Source organism: Salvelinus fontinalis, chromosome 5, assembly GCF_029448725.1.
Source record: "Salvelinus fontinalis isolate EN_2023a chromosome 5, ASM2944872v1, whole genome shotgun sequence".
Lineage (NCBI taxonomy): Eukaryota > Metazoa > Chordata > Actinopteri > Salmoniformes > Salmonidae > Salvelinus > Salvelinus fontinalis.
Window position 1 is genome coordinate 63,069,064 of NC_074669.1, and position 15,000 is coordinate 63,084,063.

Genomic DNA, 15,000 nt, shown 5'->3' on the forward strand with positions numbered 1-15,000 from the left:
CTGAAGTAGAGGAATCAGCCATTCTCCCTCTCCACCAGTCTGAAGCAGAGGAATCAGCCATTCTCCCTCTCCACCAGGAGCTGAAGCAGAGGAATCATCCATTCTCCCTCTCCACCAGGAGCTGAAACAGAGGAATCAGCCATTCTCCCTCTCCACCAGGAGCTGAAACAGAGGAATCAGCCATTCTCCCTCTCCACCAGCTGAAACAGAGGAATCATCCATTCTCCCTCTCCACCAGGAGCTGAAACAGAGGAATCATCCATTCTCCCTCTCCACCAGGAGCTGAAGCAGAGGAATCAGCCATTCTCCCTCTCCACCAGGCTGAAACAGAGGAATCATCCATTCTCCCTCTCCACCAGGAGCTGAAGCAGAGGAATCATCCATTCTCCCTCTCTACCAGGCTGAAACAGAGGAATCATCCATTCTCCCTCTCCACCAGGAGCTGAAGAATAGGAATCATCCATTCTCCCTCTCCACCAGGCTGAAACAGAGGAATCATCCATTCTCCCTCTCCACCAGGAGCTGAAGCAGAGGAATCATCCATTCTCCCTCTCCACCAGGCTGAAACAGAGGAATCATCCATTCTCCCTCTCCACCAGGCTGAAACAGAGGAATCATCCATTCTCCCTCTCCACCAGGCTGAAACAGAGGAATCATCCATTCTCCCTCTCCACCAGGAGCTGAAGTAGAGTAATCAGCCATTCTCCCTCTCCACCAGGCTGAAACAGAGGAATCAGCCATTCTCCCTCTCCACCAGGCTGATCCCCATCAGCAGGGTTCTAGTTAGCTTCAGGCTTCTGCTGCTTAATGGTAGATTATAAGAAAGCAGAGAGAGAGACCAGAGTCAGCTAAGTCGTGTCCTAAATGGCAGTCTATTCCCCTATATAGTGCACTACTTTTAACCAGAGGCCTATAGGGATCTGATTAAAAGTATGATCAGAATCAAGGTACTATATAGGGAATAGTGTGGCATTTGGGACTCACTCAGAATCACTGTTCTCAGTCACGCAGTCAGAGTCACTGTGTCAAGTCACGCAGTCAGCCGTGGGAATCAGGCGGCACTACGGGGATAAAGTCTACAATGTGGCCCCGGCTGCCGCTTGCAGCTCCTCAGGACTTGACATCTGCCTCATGTTGCAGGTCTGGACCAAGAGATAAGTTTAGTGTTCTCCATATCTCATTCTCTCTCTCTCTCTCTGCTACGTTCACACAGCCAAAACACACCGGCTCCAAAAGCCATTACCGCACAATAACCCGGAGATGGCTTCCTCTCAGTACGCAATACTAACCGAGATTACAAAATGGAAAAACAGTCCGTCTGTCTGTAAATATCTTAAAACTACAGGCTATCACTTTATTTCATGTATTCCTCAATACTGATATTTGTCTAAATGTTTCAGACACATGTGAATTCATTCCCTCTTAGGTGTTAGTGACATTCCAACAGATAAAGATGCTAATTCATTCCCTCTTAGGTGTTAGTGACATGCCAACAGATAAAGATGCTAAGGACTGAATGCACTGCAAGGGTTCTGATGGAATTGTCTCCTGTCAAACATTCCAACATTCCCTTCTCAATATTCCGACAATGACCCTCAACATTCCATTCTCAATATTCCGAAAATGACCCTGAACATTCCATTCTCAATATTCCGACAATAACCCTCAACATTCCATTCTCAATATTCCGACAATGACCCTCAACATTCCATTCTCAATATTCCAACAATGACCCTCAACATTCCATTCTCAATATTCCAACAATGACCCTCAACATTCCATTCTCAATATTCCGACAATGACCCTCAACATTCCATTCTCAATATTCCGACAATGACCCTCAACATTCCATTCTCAATATTCCAACAATGACCCTCAACATTCCATTCTCAATATTCCGACAATGACTCTCAACATTCCATTCTCAATATTCCGACAATGACTCTCAACATTCCACTGGCATTCTAGAATGTTAAGGACCAAAAAGGTGACACAGCCATTTGTTACGGCTCTGAGCGGCAGCCTCAGTGAAAACCTTCTGTTTCATGGAAATATAACGTAGACGGGGCGGACGGCTGGGGGCCAGAACTAGCTGTGAATAACAAATAGGCCTGGTGTTAAACCCGCCTGTGGACTCAGGCTCGGAGGCTCCTAACTTTTTTCCTTGATGAATTTTCTACACTTTCCAGTTATCAGTATTCATGCAAAGAGACGCCAGACACTTGCAGAATTGTAAGAATCCTAGGCCGAGTCCCAAATGGGACCATATTTCCTATATAGTGCACCACTTTTGACCAGAGCCCTGTCGGTGCCATTTGAGACAACGTTACTCTCTCTAACCCTGCTGGACAAGAGAACTGCAGAGATGATGTTGTTGATGATGTTGTTGATGATGTTGTTGTTAATGATGTTGTTGTTGTTGATGATGTTGATGATGTTGTTGTTGATGTTGTTGATGATGTTGTTGATGTTGTTGTTGATGATGTTGTTGATGATGTTGATGATGATGTTGATGATGATGTTGTTGATGTTGTTGATGATGTTGATGATGTTGTTGATGATGTTGTTGATGTTGTTGATGATGATGTTGATGATGATGTTGATGATGTTGATGATGATGTTGATGATGTTGATGATGATGTTGATGATGATGTTGTTGATGTTGTTGATGATGTTGATGATGATGTTGATGATGATGTTGTTGATGATGTTGTTGATGTTGTTGATGATGTTGATGATGTTGTTGATGTTGTTGATGATGTTGTTGATGATGTTGTTGATGATGTTGATGATGATGTTGATGATGATGTTGATGATGTTGATGATGATGTTGATGATGATGTTGTTGATGATGTTGTTGATGATGTTGATGATGTTGTTGATGATGTTGTTGATGATGTTGATGATGATGTTGATGATGATGTTGATGATGTTGATGATGATGTTGATGATGATGTTGTTGATGTTGATGATGATGTTGTTGATGTTGTTGATGATGTTGTTGATGATGTTGTTGATGTTGTTGATGATGTTGTTGATGATGTTGTTGATGATGTTGATGATGATGTTGATGATGATGTTGATGATGTTGATGATGATGTTGATGATGATGTTGTTGATGTTGTTGATGATGTTGATGATGATGTTGATGATGATGTTGATGATGTTGATGATGATGTTGATGATGATGTTGTTGATGTTGATGATGATGTTGATGATGATGTTGTTGATGTTGTTGATGATGTTGATGATGATGTTGATGATGATGTTGTTGATGTTGTTGATGATGTTGTTGATCTATCTTTTTTTTTTTTTTTTTAAATATAAATTTGATCCCCTTTTCTCCCCAATTTTCGTGGTATCCAATCGCTAGTAATTACTATCTTGTCTCATCGCTACAACTCCCGTACGGGCTCGGGAGAGACGAAGGTCGAAAGCCATGCGTCCTCCGAGGCACAACCCAACCAAGCCGCACTGCTTCTTCAACACAGCGCGCCTCCAACCCGGAAGCCAGCCGCACCAATGTGTCGGAGGAAACACCGTGCACCTGGCCCCCTTGGCTAGCGCGCACTGCGCCCAGGCCGCCACAGGAGTCGCTGGAGCGCGATGAGACAAGGAAATCCCTACCGGCCAAGCCCTCCCTAACCCGGACGACGCTAGCACAATTGTGCGTCGCCCCACGGACCTCCCGGTCGCGGCCGGCTGCGACAGAGCCTGGGGGCGAACCCAGAGACTCTGGTGGTGCAGTTAGCACTGCGATGCAGTGCCCTAGACCACTGCGCCACCCGGGAGGTCATGTTGATCTGTCTTTAGCAATATTATAAGATACGTGCAGTAGGGAGAATGAGGGATCTAGTGGTGTTATTACCCTATACTGTACTGCTGTGGTGGTAATCTAGTGTTATTACCCTATACTGTACTGCTGTGGTGTTAATCTAGTGTTATTACCCTATACTGTACTGCTGTGGTGTTAATCTAGTGTTAGTACCCTATACTGTACTGCTGTGGTGGTAATCTAGTGTTATTACCCTATACTGTACTGCTGTGGTGGTAATCTAGTGTTATTACCCTATACTGTACTGCTGTGGTGTTAATCTAGTGTTATTACCCTATACTGTACTGCTGTGGTGTTAATCTAGTATTATTACCCTATACTGTACTGCTGTGGTGTTAATCTAGTGTTATTACCCTATACTGTACTACTGTGGTGTTAATCTAGTATTATTACCCTATACTGTACTGCTGTGGTGTTAATCTAGTATTATTACCCTCTACTGTACTGCTGTGGTGTTAATCTAGTGTTATTACCCTCTACTGTACTGCTGTGGTGTTAATCTAGTGTTATTACCCTATACTGTACTGCTGTGGTGTTAATCTAGTATTATTACCCTATACTGTTCTGCTGTGGTGTTAATCTAGTGTTATTACCCTATACTGTACTGCTGTGGTGGTAATCTAGTGTTATTACCCTATACTGTACTGCTGTGGCGGTAATCTAGTGTTATTACCCTCTACTGTACTGCTGTGGTGTTAATCTAGTGTTATTACCCTCTACTGTACTGCTGTTGTGTTAATCTAGTGTTATTACCCTATACTGTACTGCTGTGGTGTTAATCTAGTATTATTACCCTATACTGTACTGCTGTGGTGTTAATCTAGTGTTATTACCCTCTACTGTACTGCTGTGGTGTTAATCTAGTGTTATTACCCTCTACTGTACTGCTGTGGTGTTAATCTAGTGTTATTACCCTCTACTGTACTGCTGTGGTGTTAATCTGGTGTTATTACCCTATACTGTACTGCTGTGGTGTTAATCTAGTGTTATTACCCTCTACTGTACTGCTGTGGTGTTAATCTAGTGTTATTACCCTCTACTGTACTGCTGTGGTGTTAATCTAGTGTTATTACCCTCTACTGTACTGCTGTGGTGTTAATCTAGTGTTATTACCCTCTACTGTACTGCTGTGGTGTTAATCTGGTGTTATTACCCTGTACTGTACTGCTGTGGTGTTAATCTAGTGTTATTACCCTCTACTGTACTGCTGTGGTGTTAATCTAGTGTTATTACCCTCTACTGTACTGCTGTGGTGTTAATCTGGTGTTATTACCCTGTACTGTACTGCTGTGGTGGTAATCTAGTGTTATTACCCTATACTGTACTGCTGTGGTGTTAATCTGGTGTTATTACCCTGTACTGTACTGCTGTGGTGTTAATCTAGTGTTATTACCCTATACTGTACTGCTGTGGTGGTAATCTAGTGTTATTACCCTCTACTGTACTGCTGTGGTGTTAATCTGGTGTTATTACCCTGTACTGTACTGCTGTGGTGTTAATCTAGTGTTATTACCCTATACTGTACTGCTGTGGTGTTAATCTAGTGTTATTACCCTCTACTGTACTGCTGTGGTGTTAATCTGGTGTTATTACCCTGTACTGTACTGCTGTGGTGTTAATCTAGTGTTATTACCCTCTACTGTACTGCTGTGGTGTTAATCTAGTGTTATTACCCTATACTGTACTGCTGTGGTGTTAATCTAGTGTTATTACCCTCTACTGTACTGCTGTGGTGTTAATCTAGTGTTATTACCCTCTACTGTACTGCTGTGGTGTTAATCTAGTGTTATTACCCTCTACTGTACTGCTGTGGTGTTAATCTAGTGTTATTACCCTATACTGTACTGCTGTGGTGGTAATCTAGTGTTATTACCCTCTACTGTACTGCTGTGGTGTTAATCTCTATATTTAGCAGTGAAAGCCTTCATCACTTCACTGTCATGTCTTTGCTATCGTTAAATTGAAGACTTATAGTTTTTATCATAGATTCCTGTAATTAGGGATTACGCGATCACTGGAGTAATAACGTAATTAATTAACTATGAATTCGAGGGCACCAGGGAAAGTTAGTAGATTACAAAGTTATAATTTCCCAATATAACCTTTCAGATATTTTCATATCTGATCAATAGTCTTCTAATTAATGATTTATTTACTCTACCTCACGTTAGTCTCATTCCAAACGTCATAAATTGTTGATTATCTGCACGAACCCAGTCTTCACTATGAGTCATCCATACATCAATTGTCTTAAATCATTTATTTATTACTAACTAATTAATTCACAGAAATGCACAAACAAACAAACAAACTTAAAATAGTTACATGAAATGATGGGAGCAATATGCCCTAGTGGGCTGAACCGGCATGGCGACTTGTTAGACAAAGGGGAAATGGCGTTCGACTAAGAATTCACTACAGAGTCCATAATTATAACAATTGACATGCTAATCCTTTACACATGAATGCTCACTCATTCGGGAACAACTGCAATCAATATATATATATTTACGCTCGGTGTGTTGTCTTGATCGTTGGAGAGAAGTTTGTTTTGTTGGAGCTCCTTCTGTCTCGGTGTTATTGTGGAGAGTTCAGAGTGACATTCGTTATAGAATGGATGTTTCTGCGGTTGTCTTTCTTCGCGTCCAATGATACCGAATTCCTAGCTGCAGACTAGAAGTCAATATCAAAGACTTGTTCTTATTCGTCTAAGAGTTTTAACCACGTGGGATGGTTAAAAGATTCAGCAATGTTACATTCAACCTTCGTTCTCCCCATTGAGGATAAACATGGGCTGAATGGTAATTTCTTAGAGTTGGCTTTTTATTCAGATAGCAGAGAGGGGCGGTCCCATGGTCTCTGACCCAACTGGCTCAGGGTGGTTCCATGGTCTCTGACCCAACTGGCTCAGGGTGGTTCCATGGTCTCTGACCCAACTGGCTCAGGGTGGTTCCATGGTCTCTGACCCAACTGGCTCAGGGTGGTTCCATGGTCTCTGACCCAACTGGCTCAGGGTGGTTCCATGGTCTCTGACCCAACTGGCTCAGGGTGGTTCCATGGTCTCTGTCCCAACTGGCTCAGGGCGGTCCCATGGTCTCTGACCCAACTGGCTCAGGGGTGGTCCCATGGTCTCTGACCCAACTGGCTCAGGGCGGTCCCATGGTCTCTGACCCAACTGGCTCAGGGGTGGTCCCATGGTCTCTGACCCAACTGGCTCAGGGGCGGTCCCATGGTCTCTGACCCAACTGGCTCAGGGGTGGTCCCATGGTCTCTGACCCAACTGGCTCAGGGGTGGTCCCATGGTCTCTGACCCAACTGGCTCAGGGGCGGTCCCATGGTCTCTGACCCAACTGGCTCAGGGGCGGTCCCATGGTCTCTGACCCAACTGGCTCAGGGGCGGTCCCATGGTCTCTGACCCAACTGGCTCAGGGGCGGTCCCATGGTCTCTGACCCAACTGGCTCAGGGGCGGTCCCATGGTCTCTGACCCAACTGGCTCAGGGGCGGTCCCATGGTCTCTGACCCAACTGGCTCAGGGGCGGTCCTTGGATTTAGTTCAAATACAACAGGGAGTTGTATTTTCCTTCATTAAACACTTCAAAATCATATTACACAATTATACAAACAGTATCATACTCACTCATTCATTTTATACAACACACAGATGTAAACCTCATATCTGAGGTTATTATATAAACAGCGGTATGGTAATGTGGTCCCACAGTCTCTCCTGAGTTTCCCACATGGGGACAAATGGACGTGTTAATAGCTGGGATCTTCACCGATCTTTCCTACTTTTGCAGGAACATGAAATATGTTCGTACCTCAAGTTCTGTGAGGTGGAAGAGAATTCCTTTGTCCTGAAAGTTTACCCTCTGTCTATAATACTGTTGGCCATGAGGAGATTCTCAGGAATTTACGACATCTCTCTGTGATCACCGCAGGGGTTGTGGTAGGAAAGGGAGAGGCAGAGAGAGGGGAATGGGGTTTGCAGTACCCAAGCAGGCGACGTCATGACATCACTAAGGACCCAGGTCTGTATTGGCTCTGTACTGTGGTCTTAATCTGGTGTTATTACCCTATACTGTAGTGTTATTACCCTATACTGTACTGCTGTGGTGTTAATCTGGTGTTATTACCCTATACTGTAGTGTTATTACTCCCTGTTAATCTCTATGTTTAGCAGTGAAAGGACCCAGGTCTGTATTGGCTCTATACTGTGGTGTTAATCTACTGTTATCACCCTATACTGTACTGCTGTGGTGTTAATCTAGTGTTATTACCCTATACTGTAGTGTTATCACCCTGTTAATCTCTATGTTTAGCAGTGAAAGGACCCAGGTCTGTATTGGCTCTGTACTGTACTTGACTTAGTAGCACTAATCTCCTGGAGATAATGGAGGAAGCATTTACTGCACAATAGGCATATATTATCACTTTTCAGGATTTACATGGTCAGCACTTTGTCCTATTGTTTTACATCTCAAATCTCTCAGCTGTGCATTGTAGCAAGCCTACCTATTATTCATCACAATATAGAAGACAACATGCTATTTTTAAACAGTACAATATGCAATCTACCTTCTTTGTACATCTCAGAAACAATATGCAATGGCAATCTATGTGTTTGTAGAGAGTTGATCATCTCAGTAACACTATACCATGGCAATCTATGTGTTTGTAGAGAGTTGATCATCTCAGTAACACTATACCATGGCAATCTATGTGTTTGTAGAGAGTTGATCATCTCAGTAACAATATTCCACGGCAATCTGTGTGTTTGTAAAGAGTTGATCATCTCAGTAACAATATGCCATGGCAATCTATGTGTTTGTAGAGAGTTGATCGTCTCAGTAACACTATACCATGGCAATCTATGTGTTTGTAGAGAGTTGAACATCTCAGTAACAATATGCCATGGCAATCTATGTGTTTGTAGAGAGTTGAACATCCCAGTAACAATATGCCATGGCAATCTATGTGTTTGTAGAGATTTGTAACACTATACCATGGCAGTTGCCACCGACCTATCACACCCACTCAACCAGGACTACCAGCTCCTACCACCAGGCCGCCGATACAGAGTCCATCTTAACAAAACCGTCCGAGCCCAGAAATAATTTGTACAGAGTTGGAAACCTGTATCTCTAAACCTCTTTGTACAGAGTTGGAAACCTGTATCTCTAAACCTCTTTGTACAGAGTTAAAAACCTGTATCTCTAAACCTCTTTGTACAGAGTTGGAAACCTGTATCTCTAAACCTCTTTGTACAGAGTTAAAAACCTGTATCTCTAAACCTCTTTGTACAGAGTTGGAAACCTGTATCTAAACCTCTTTGTACAGAGTTAAAAACCTGTATCTCTTAACCTCTTTGACAGAGTTGTAAACCTGTATCTCTAAACCTATTTTGTACAGAGTTGTAAACCTGTATCTCTAAACCTCTTTGTAAAGAGTTGGAAACCTGTATCTCTAAACCTCTTTGTAAAGAGTTGGAAACCTGTATCTCTAAACCTCTTTGTAAAGAGTTGGAAACCTGTATCTCTAAACCTCTTTGTAAAGAGTTGGAAACCTGTATCTCTAAACCTCTTTGTACAGAGTTGGAAACCTGTATCTCTAAACCTCTTTGTAAAGAGTTGGAAACCTGTATCTCTAAACCTCTTTGTAAAGAGTTGGAAACCTGTATCTCTAAACCTCTTTGTACAGAGTTGGAAACCTGTATCTCTAAACCTCTTTGCACAATGTTGGAAACCTGTATCTCTAAAACATGAAGGTGTTTGTTGTGTTGACTCACGCAGACACTGAGGCAGATCTCCTCTCCAGGAGCCCAGGCCCACACAGGTCAGGATAGCCGGGAAGGAGAGCTCGTACCCGGGCAGGCAGCTGTAGCTCACGCTGGTACCCCACTCAAACACAGAGCCCTCCAGGAGCCCATTGTGGATGGGAGGAGGCGGAGGACAGGTCACCACTGAGGAGAGAGAGGATGGAAAAATGCATTTGGCAACTCTTGATAGAACAATAGAAAAGTTTGTTTTGAAAAATGTCATATTACATTTTTTAAAACCAACGCGTTTCATAGAATGCGTTAATCATGATCTTTTGAGGGGTAAATCAATCATTGAGGAGACAGGTAGACAGACGGGTGGGAAGACGGGGCGGAAGGAGAGACAGACAGGCAAAGTTACGGCCTGGATACACAACGCAATTAGAGAAGACTGACAGTTTCAGAGGAAAACAATAATCAACACTTCTGTCTCCTTTTATGAGGCTAGTTCGGTGGTCCTTGTATCTCTCTATAGGACACAGCTGTAGATTATATTGTGACCCTATAGAATGATGCTAGTTCGGTGGTCCTTGTATCTCTCTATAGGACACAGCTGTAGATTATATTGTGACCCTATAGAATGATGCTAGTTCGGTGGTCCTTGTATCTAACTATAGGACACAGCTGTAGATTATATTGTGACCCTATAAAACGAGGCTAGTTCGGTGGTCCTTGTATCTCTCTATAGGACACAGCTGATCTCTGTGGATTATAAATGATGTGTGTGAAAGCATAATTTAGACCAGAGCCCTATGGCACCCTATTCTTTATTTATAGTGCACTACTTTAGACCAGAGCCCTATGGCACCCTATTCCCTATATAGTGCACTACTTTAGACCAGAGCCCTATGGGGAAGAAGCATTACAGACATCTATATCTGTCCACTAATACAGGACTAGTAAAGGTCTGTTAATATAAGGACTAGTAAAGGTCTGTTAATACAGGACTAGTAATGGTCTGTTAATACAGAACTAGTAAAGGTCTGTTAATACAGGACTAGTAAAGGTCTGTTAATACAGGACAAGTAAAGGTCTGTTAATACAGAACTAGTAAAGGTCTGTTAATACAGGACTAGTAATGGTCTGTTAATACAGGACAAGTAAAGGTCTGTTAATACAGGACTAGTAAAGGTCTGTTAATAAAGGACTAGTAAAGGTCTGTTAATACAGAACTAGTAAAGGTCTGTTAATACAGAACTAGTAAAGGTCTGTTAATACAGAACTAGTAAAGGTCTGTTAATACAGGACTAGTAAAGGTCTGTTAATAAAGGACTAGTAAAGGTCTGTTAATACAGGACTAGTAAAGACCTGTTAATATAGGACTAGTAAAGGCCCAGTAATACAGGACTAGTAAAGGTTTGTTAATACAGGACTAGTAAAGGTCTGATAATACAGGACTAGTAAAGGACTGTTAATACAGGACTAGTAAAGGTCTGTTAATACAGGACTAGTAAAGGTCTGTTAATACAGGACTAGTAAAGGCCCACTAATACAGGACTAGTAAAGGTCTGTTAATACAGGACTAGTAAAGGTCTGTTAATAAAGGACTAGTAAATGTCTGTTAATACAGGACTAGTAAAGGTCTGTTAATACAGGACTAGTAAAGGTCTGTTAATACAGGACTAGTAAAGGTCTGTTAATACAGGACTAGTAAAGGTCTGTTAATACAGGACTAGTAAAGGTCTGTTAATACAGGACTAGTAAAGGTCTGTTAATACAGGACTAGTAAAGGTCTGTTAATACAGGACTAGTAAAGGCCTGTTAATACAGGACTAGTAAAGGTCTGTTAATACAGGACTAGTAAAGGCCCAGTAATACAGGACTAGTAAATGTCTGTTAATACAGGACTAGTAAAGGTCTGTTAATACAGGACTAGTAAAGGTCTGTCAATACAGGACTAGTAAAGGCCCACTAATACAGGACTAGTAAAGGTCTGTTAATACAGGACTAGTAAAGGTCTGTTAATACAGGACTAGTAAAGGTCTGTTAATACAGGACTAGTAAATGTCTGTTAATACAGGACTAGTAAAGTCCCACTAATACAGGACTAGTAAAGGCCTGTTAATACAGGACTAGTAATGGCCCACTAATACAGGACTAGTAAAGGTCTGTTAATACAGGACTAGTAAAGGTCTGTTAATACAGGACTAGTAAAGGTCTGTTAATACAGGACTAGTAAAGGTCTGTTAATACAGGACTAGTAAAGGTCTGTTAATACAGGACTAGTAAAGGTCTGTTAATACAGGACTAGTAAAGGTCTGTTAATACAGGACTAGTAAAGGCCCACTAATACAGGACTAGTAAAGGTCTGTTAATACAGGACTAGTAAAGGTCTGTTAATACAGGACTAGTAAAGGTCTGTTAATACAGGACTAGTAAAGGCCCACTAATACAGGACTAGTAAAGGTCTGTTAATACAGGACTAGTAAAGGTCTGTTAATACAGGACTAGTAAAGGTCTGTTAATACAGGACTAGTAAAGGCCTGTTAATACAGGACTAGTAAAGGTCTGTTAATACAGGACTAGTAAAGGCCCAGTAATACAGGACTAGTAAATGTCTGTTAATACAGGACTAGTAAAGGTCTGTTAATACAGGACTAGTAAAGGCCTGTTAATTCAGGACTAGTAAAGGTCTGTTAATACAGGACTAGTAAAGGCCCAGTAATACAGGACTAGTAAATGTCTGTTAATACAGGACTAGTAAAGGTCTGTTAATACAGGACTAGTAAAGGTCTGTTAATACAGGACTAGTAAAGGCCCACTAATACAGGACTAGTAAAGGTCTGTTAATACAGGACTAGTAAAGGTCTGTTAATACAGGACTAGTAAAGGTCTGTTAATACAGGACTAGTAAATGTCTGTTAATACAGGACTAGTAAAGTCCCACTAATACAGGACTAGTAAAGGCCTTTTAATACAGGACTAGTAATGGCCCACTAATACAGGACTAGTAAAGGTCTGTTAATACAGGACTAGTAAAGGTCTGTTAATACAGGACTAGTAAAGGTCTGTTAATACAGGACTAGTAAAGGTATGTTAATACAGGACTAGTAAAGGTCTGTTAATACAGGACTAGTAAAGGTCTGTTAATACAGGACTAGTAAAGGTCTGTTAATACAGGACTAGTAAAGGCCCACTAATACAGGACTAGTAAAGGTCTGTTAATACAGGACTAGTAAAGGTCTGTTAATACAGGACTAGTAAAGGCCCACTAATACAGGACTAGTAAAGGTCTGTTAATACAGGACTAGTAAAGGTCTGTTAATACAGGACTAGTAAAGGTCTGTTAATACAGGACTAGTAAAGGTCTGTTAATACAGGACTAGTAAAGGTCTGTTAATACAGGACTAGTAAAGGTCTGTTAATACAGGACTAGTAAAGGTCTGTTAATACAGGACTAGTAAAGGTCTGTTAATACAGGACTAGTAAATGTCTGTTAATACAGGACTAGTAAAGGTCTGTTAATACAGGACTAGTAAAGGTCTGTTAATACAGGACTAGTAAAGGTCTGTTAATACAGGACTAGTAAAGGTCTGTTAACACAGGACTAGTAAAGGCCCAGTGCACTACTTCTGTAAACAATTTTTTTCTTCCAAAAAATAATTTTGTGTTATTAATTTTTCATTGGGTGCTGACGCAGCTCTAGTTCCTGCTGCGATGCATGAGGAGGCATGACCTTTACCAAACACTGAGCAATAAACTAACTAAACCCTGGACTGAACGGTTGGTTAGATTCTTTGTTTCATATAATAAATCCCTTAAGATGTCTTTATGCATATAGCGTGTAGCTACTGAGTACAGAATCTTTCGGGGGCTGTCGAACAATTTTGACCCCTACCTTTATGAGAGAAAAAAAATATATTGTTTTGTTTTACTAAATCTCTTTCTCTGAGCACTTGTATTAGTATAAAATAATATAATGTCATAATTAAAAAAAATATAGCTCTGTATTTGAATGATTTATTTAATACAGTCTTTATCAAAAGTGTCAATAATTTCAGACCACAACTACACGTTAAACTCTACACGTTAAACTCTACACGTTAAACTCTACAAGTTAAACTCTACACGTTAAACTCTACACGTTAAACTCTACACGTTAAACTCTACACGTTAAACTCTACACGTTAAACTCTACACGTTAAACTCTCCACGTTAAACTCTCCACGTTAAACTCTACACGTTAAACTCTACACGTTAAACTCTACACGTTAAACTCTACACGTTAAACTCTACACGTTAAACTCTACACGACGTCCCAAAGCTGCTCAGAAAACGCCATTTAAAAAAGGAAAATCAATGACTGTTTTACGTCCGTTTGACCGTAATGAGTAAATAAACACTCCGACCCGACGGGAGTTTCTTTGTGTTGCCCTCAAGTCCTTCAGAAAGACTCTTTCATCTCTCTGTGTTCCAAACGGCCTCCTAGTCCCTACATTAGCGCACTGCTTTTATTAGCCAGAGCACCTATGGCACCCTATTCCCTATGTAGTGCACTACTTTAGACCAGAGCACCTATGCTTCCCTTGTCAAAAAAAGGAGTGGACTATATAGGGACGAATAAGGTACCATTTCACACACTTCATCTAAATTACATCCCATAAATATAAATATCCAGCTGGTTGCAGAATGAGACGCCGCAGTCGGATTCAACGAGTCACCCAGATTATTACAGTAATAATGTCATGCAGTATTCACCACACAGCGTCCACAATTACATCCACAACTTCCAACAGACAGGCAGGCAGACAGACAGACAGACAGACAGACAGACAGACAGACAGACAGGCAGACAGGCAGACAGACAGACAGACAGACAGGCAGACAGGCAGACAGACAGGCAGACAGACAGACAGACAGACAGGCAGACAGACAGACAGACAGGCAGGCAGGCAGACAGACAGACAGACAGACAGACAGACAGACAGACAGGCAGGCAGACAGACAGACAGACAGACAGGCAGACAGGCAGGCAGACAGACAGGCAGGCAGGCAGACAGGCAGGCAGGCAGGCAGGCAGGCAGACAGGCAGACAGGCAGGCAGACAGGCAGACAGACAGACAGACAGGCAGACAGACAGGCAGACAGACAGACAGACAGGCAGGCAGGCACTGAATTAAAATAAAGTACAACTGTAAAACTTTCCTAAACCCCAGGCAGCCTAGCGAGCTGGTATTACTGCATCTTAGCTGAACATGCCAGATAAAACCCGAGGATCCCTAGACTCAGGAATCCTGCTGGCTTCAGCTTTGAATGTGTCACTCACAGCCCTAGCTACAGCCTTGCTACAACCTGGCATATCTCCATCAGACAAATATCAATAAGCAGCACATCCCAGCTTGCCCG

At 41.9% G+C, this 15,000-nt stretch overlaps 1 protein-coding gene across 1 annotated transcript in view; it reads right to left on the reverse strand.

Annotated features, from left to right (window-relative positions):
* Window positions 1-15,000, reverse strand: part of LOC129856014 (CUB and sushi domain-containing protein 3-like) — a 749,171-nt gene that overhangs the window by 43,779 nt on the left and 690,392 nt on the right. The window contains exon 86 of the mRNA XM_055924143.1: window positions 9,625-9,798. Within this exon, the coding sequence (XP_055780118.1) occupies window positions 9,625-9,798 (174 nt within the window). The remainder of the gene's footprint in view (window positions 1-9,624; window positions 9,799-15,000) is intronic.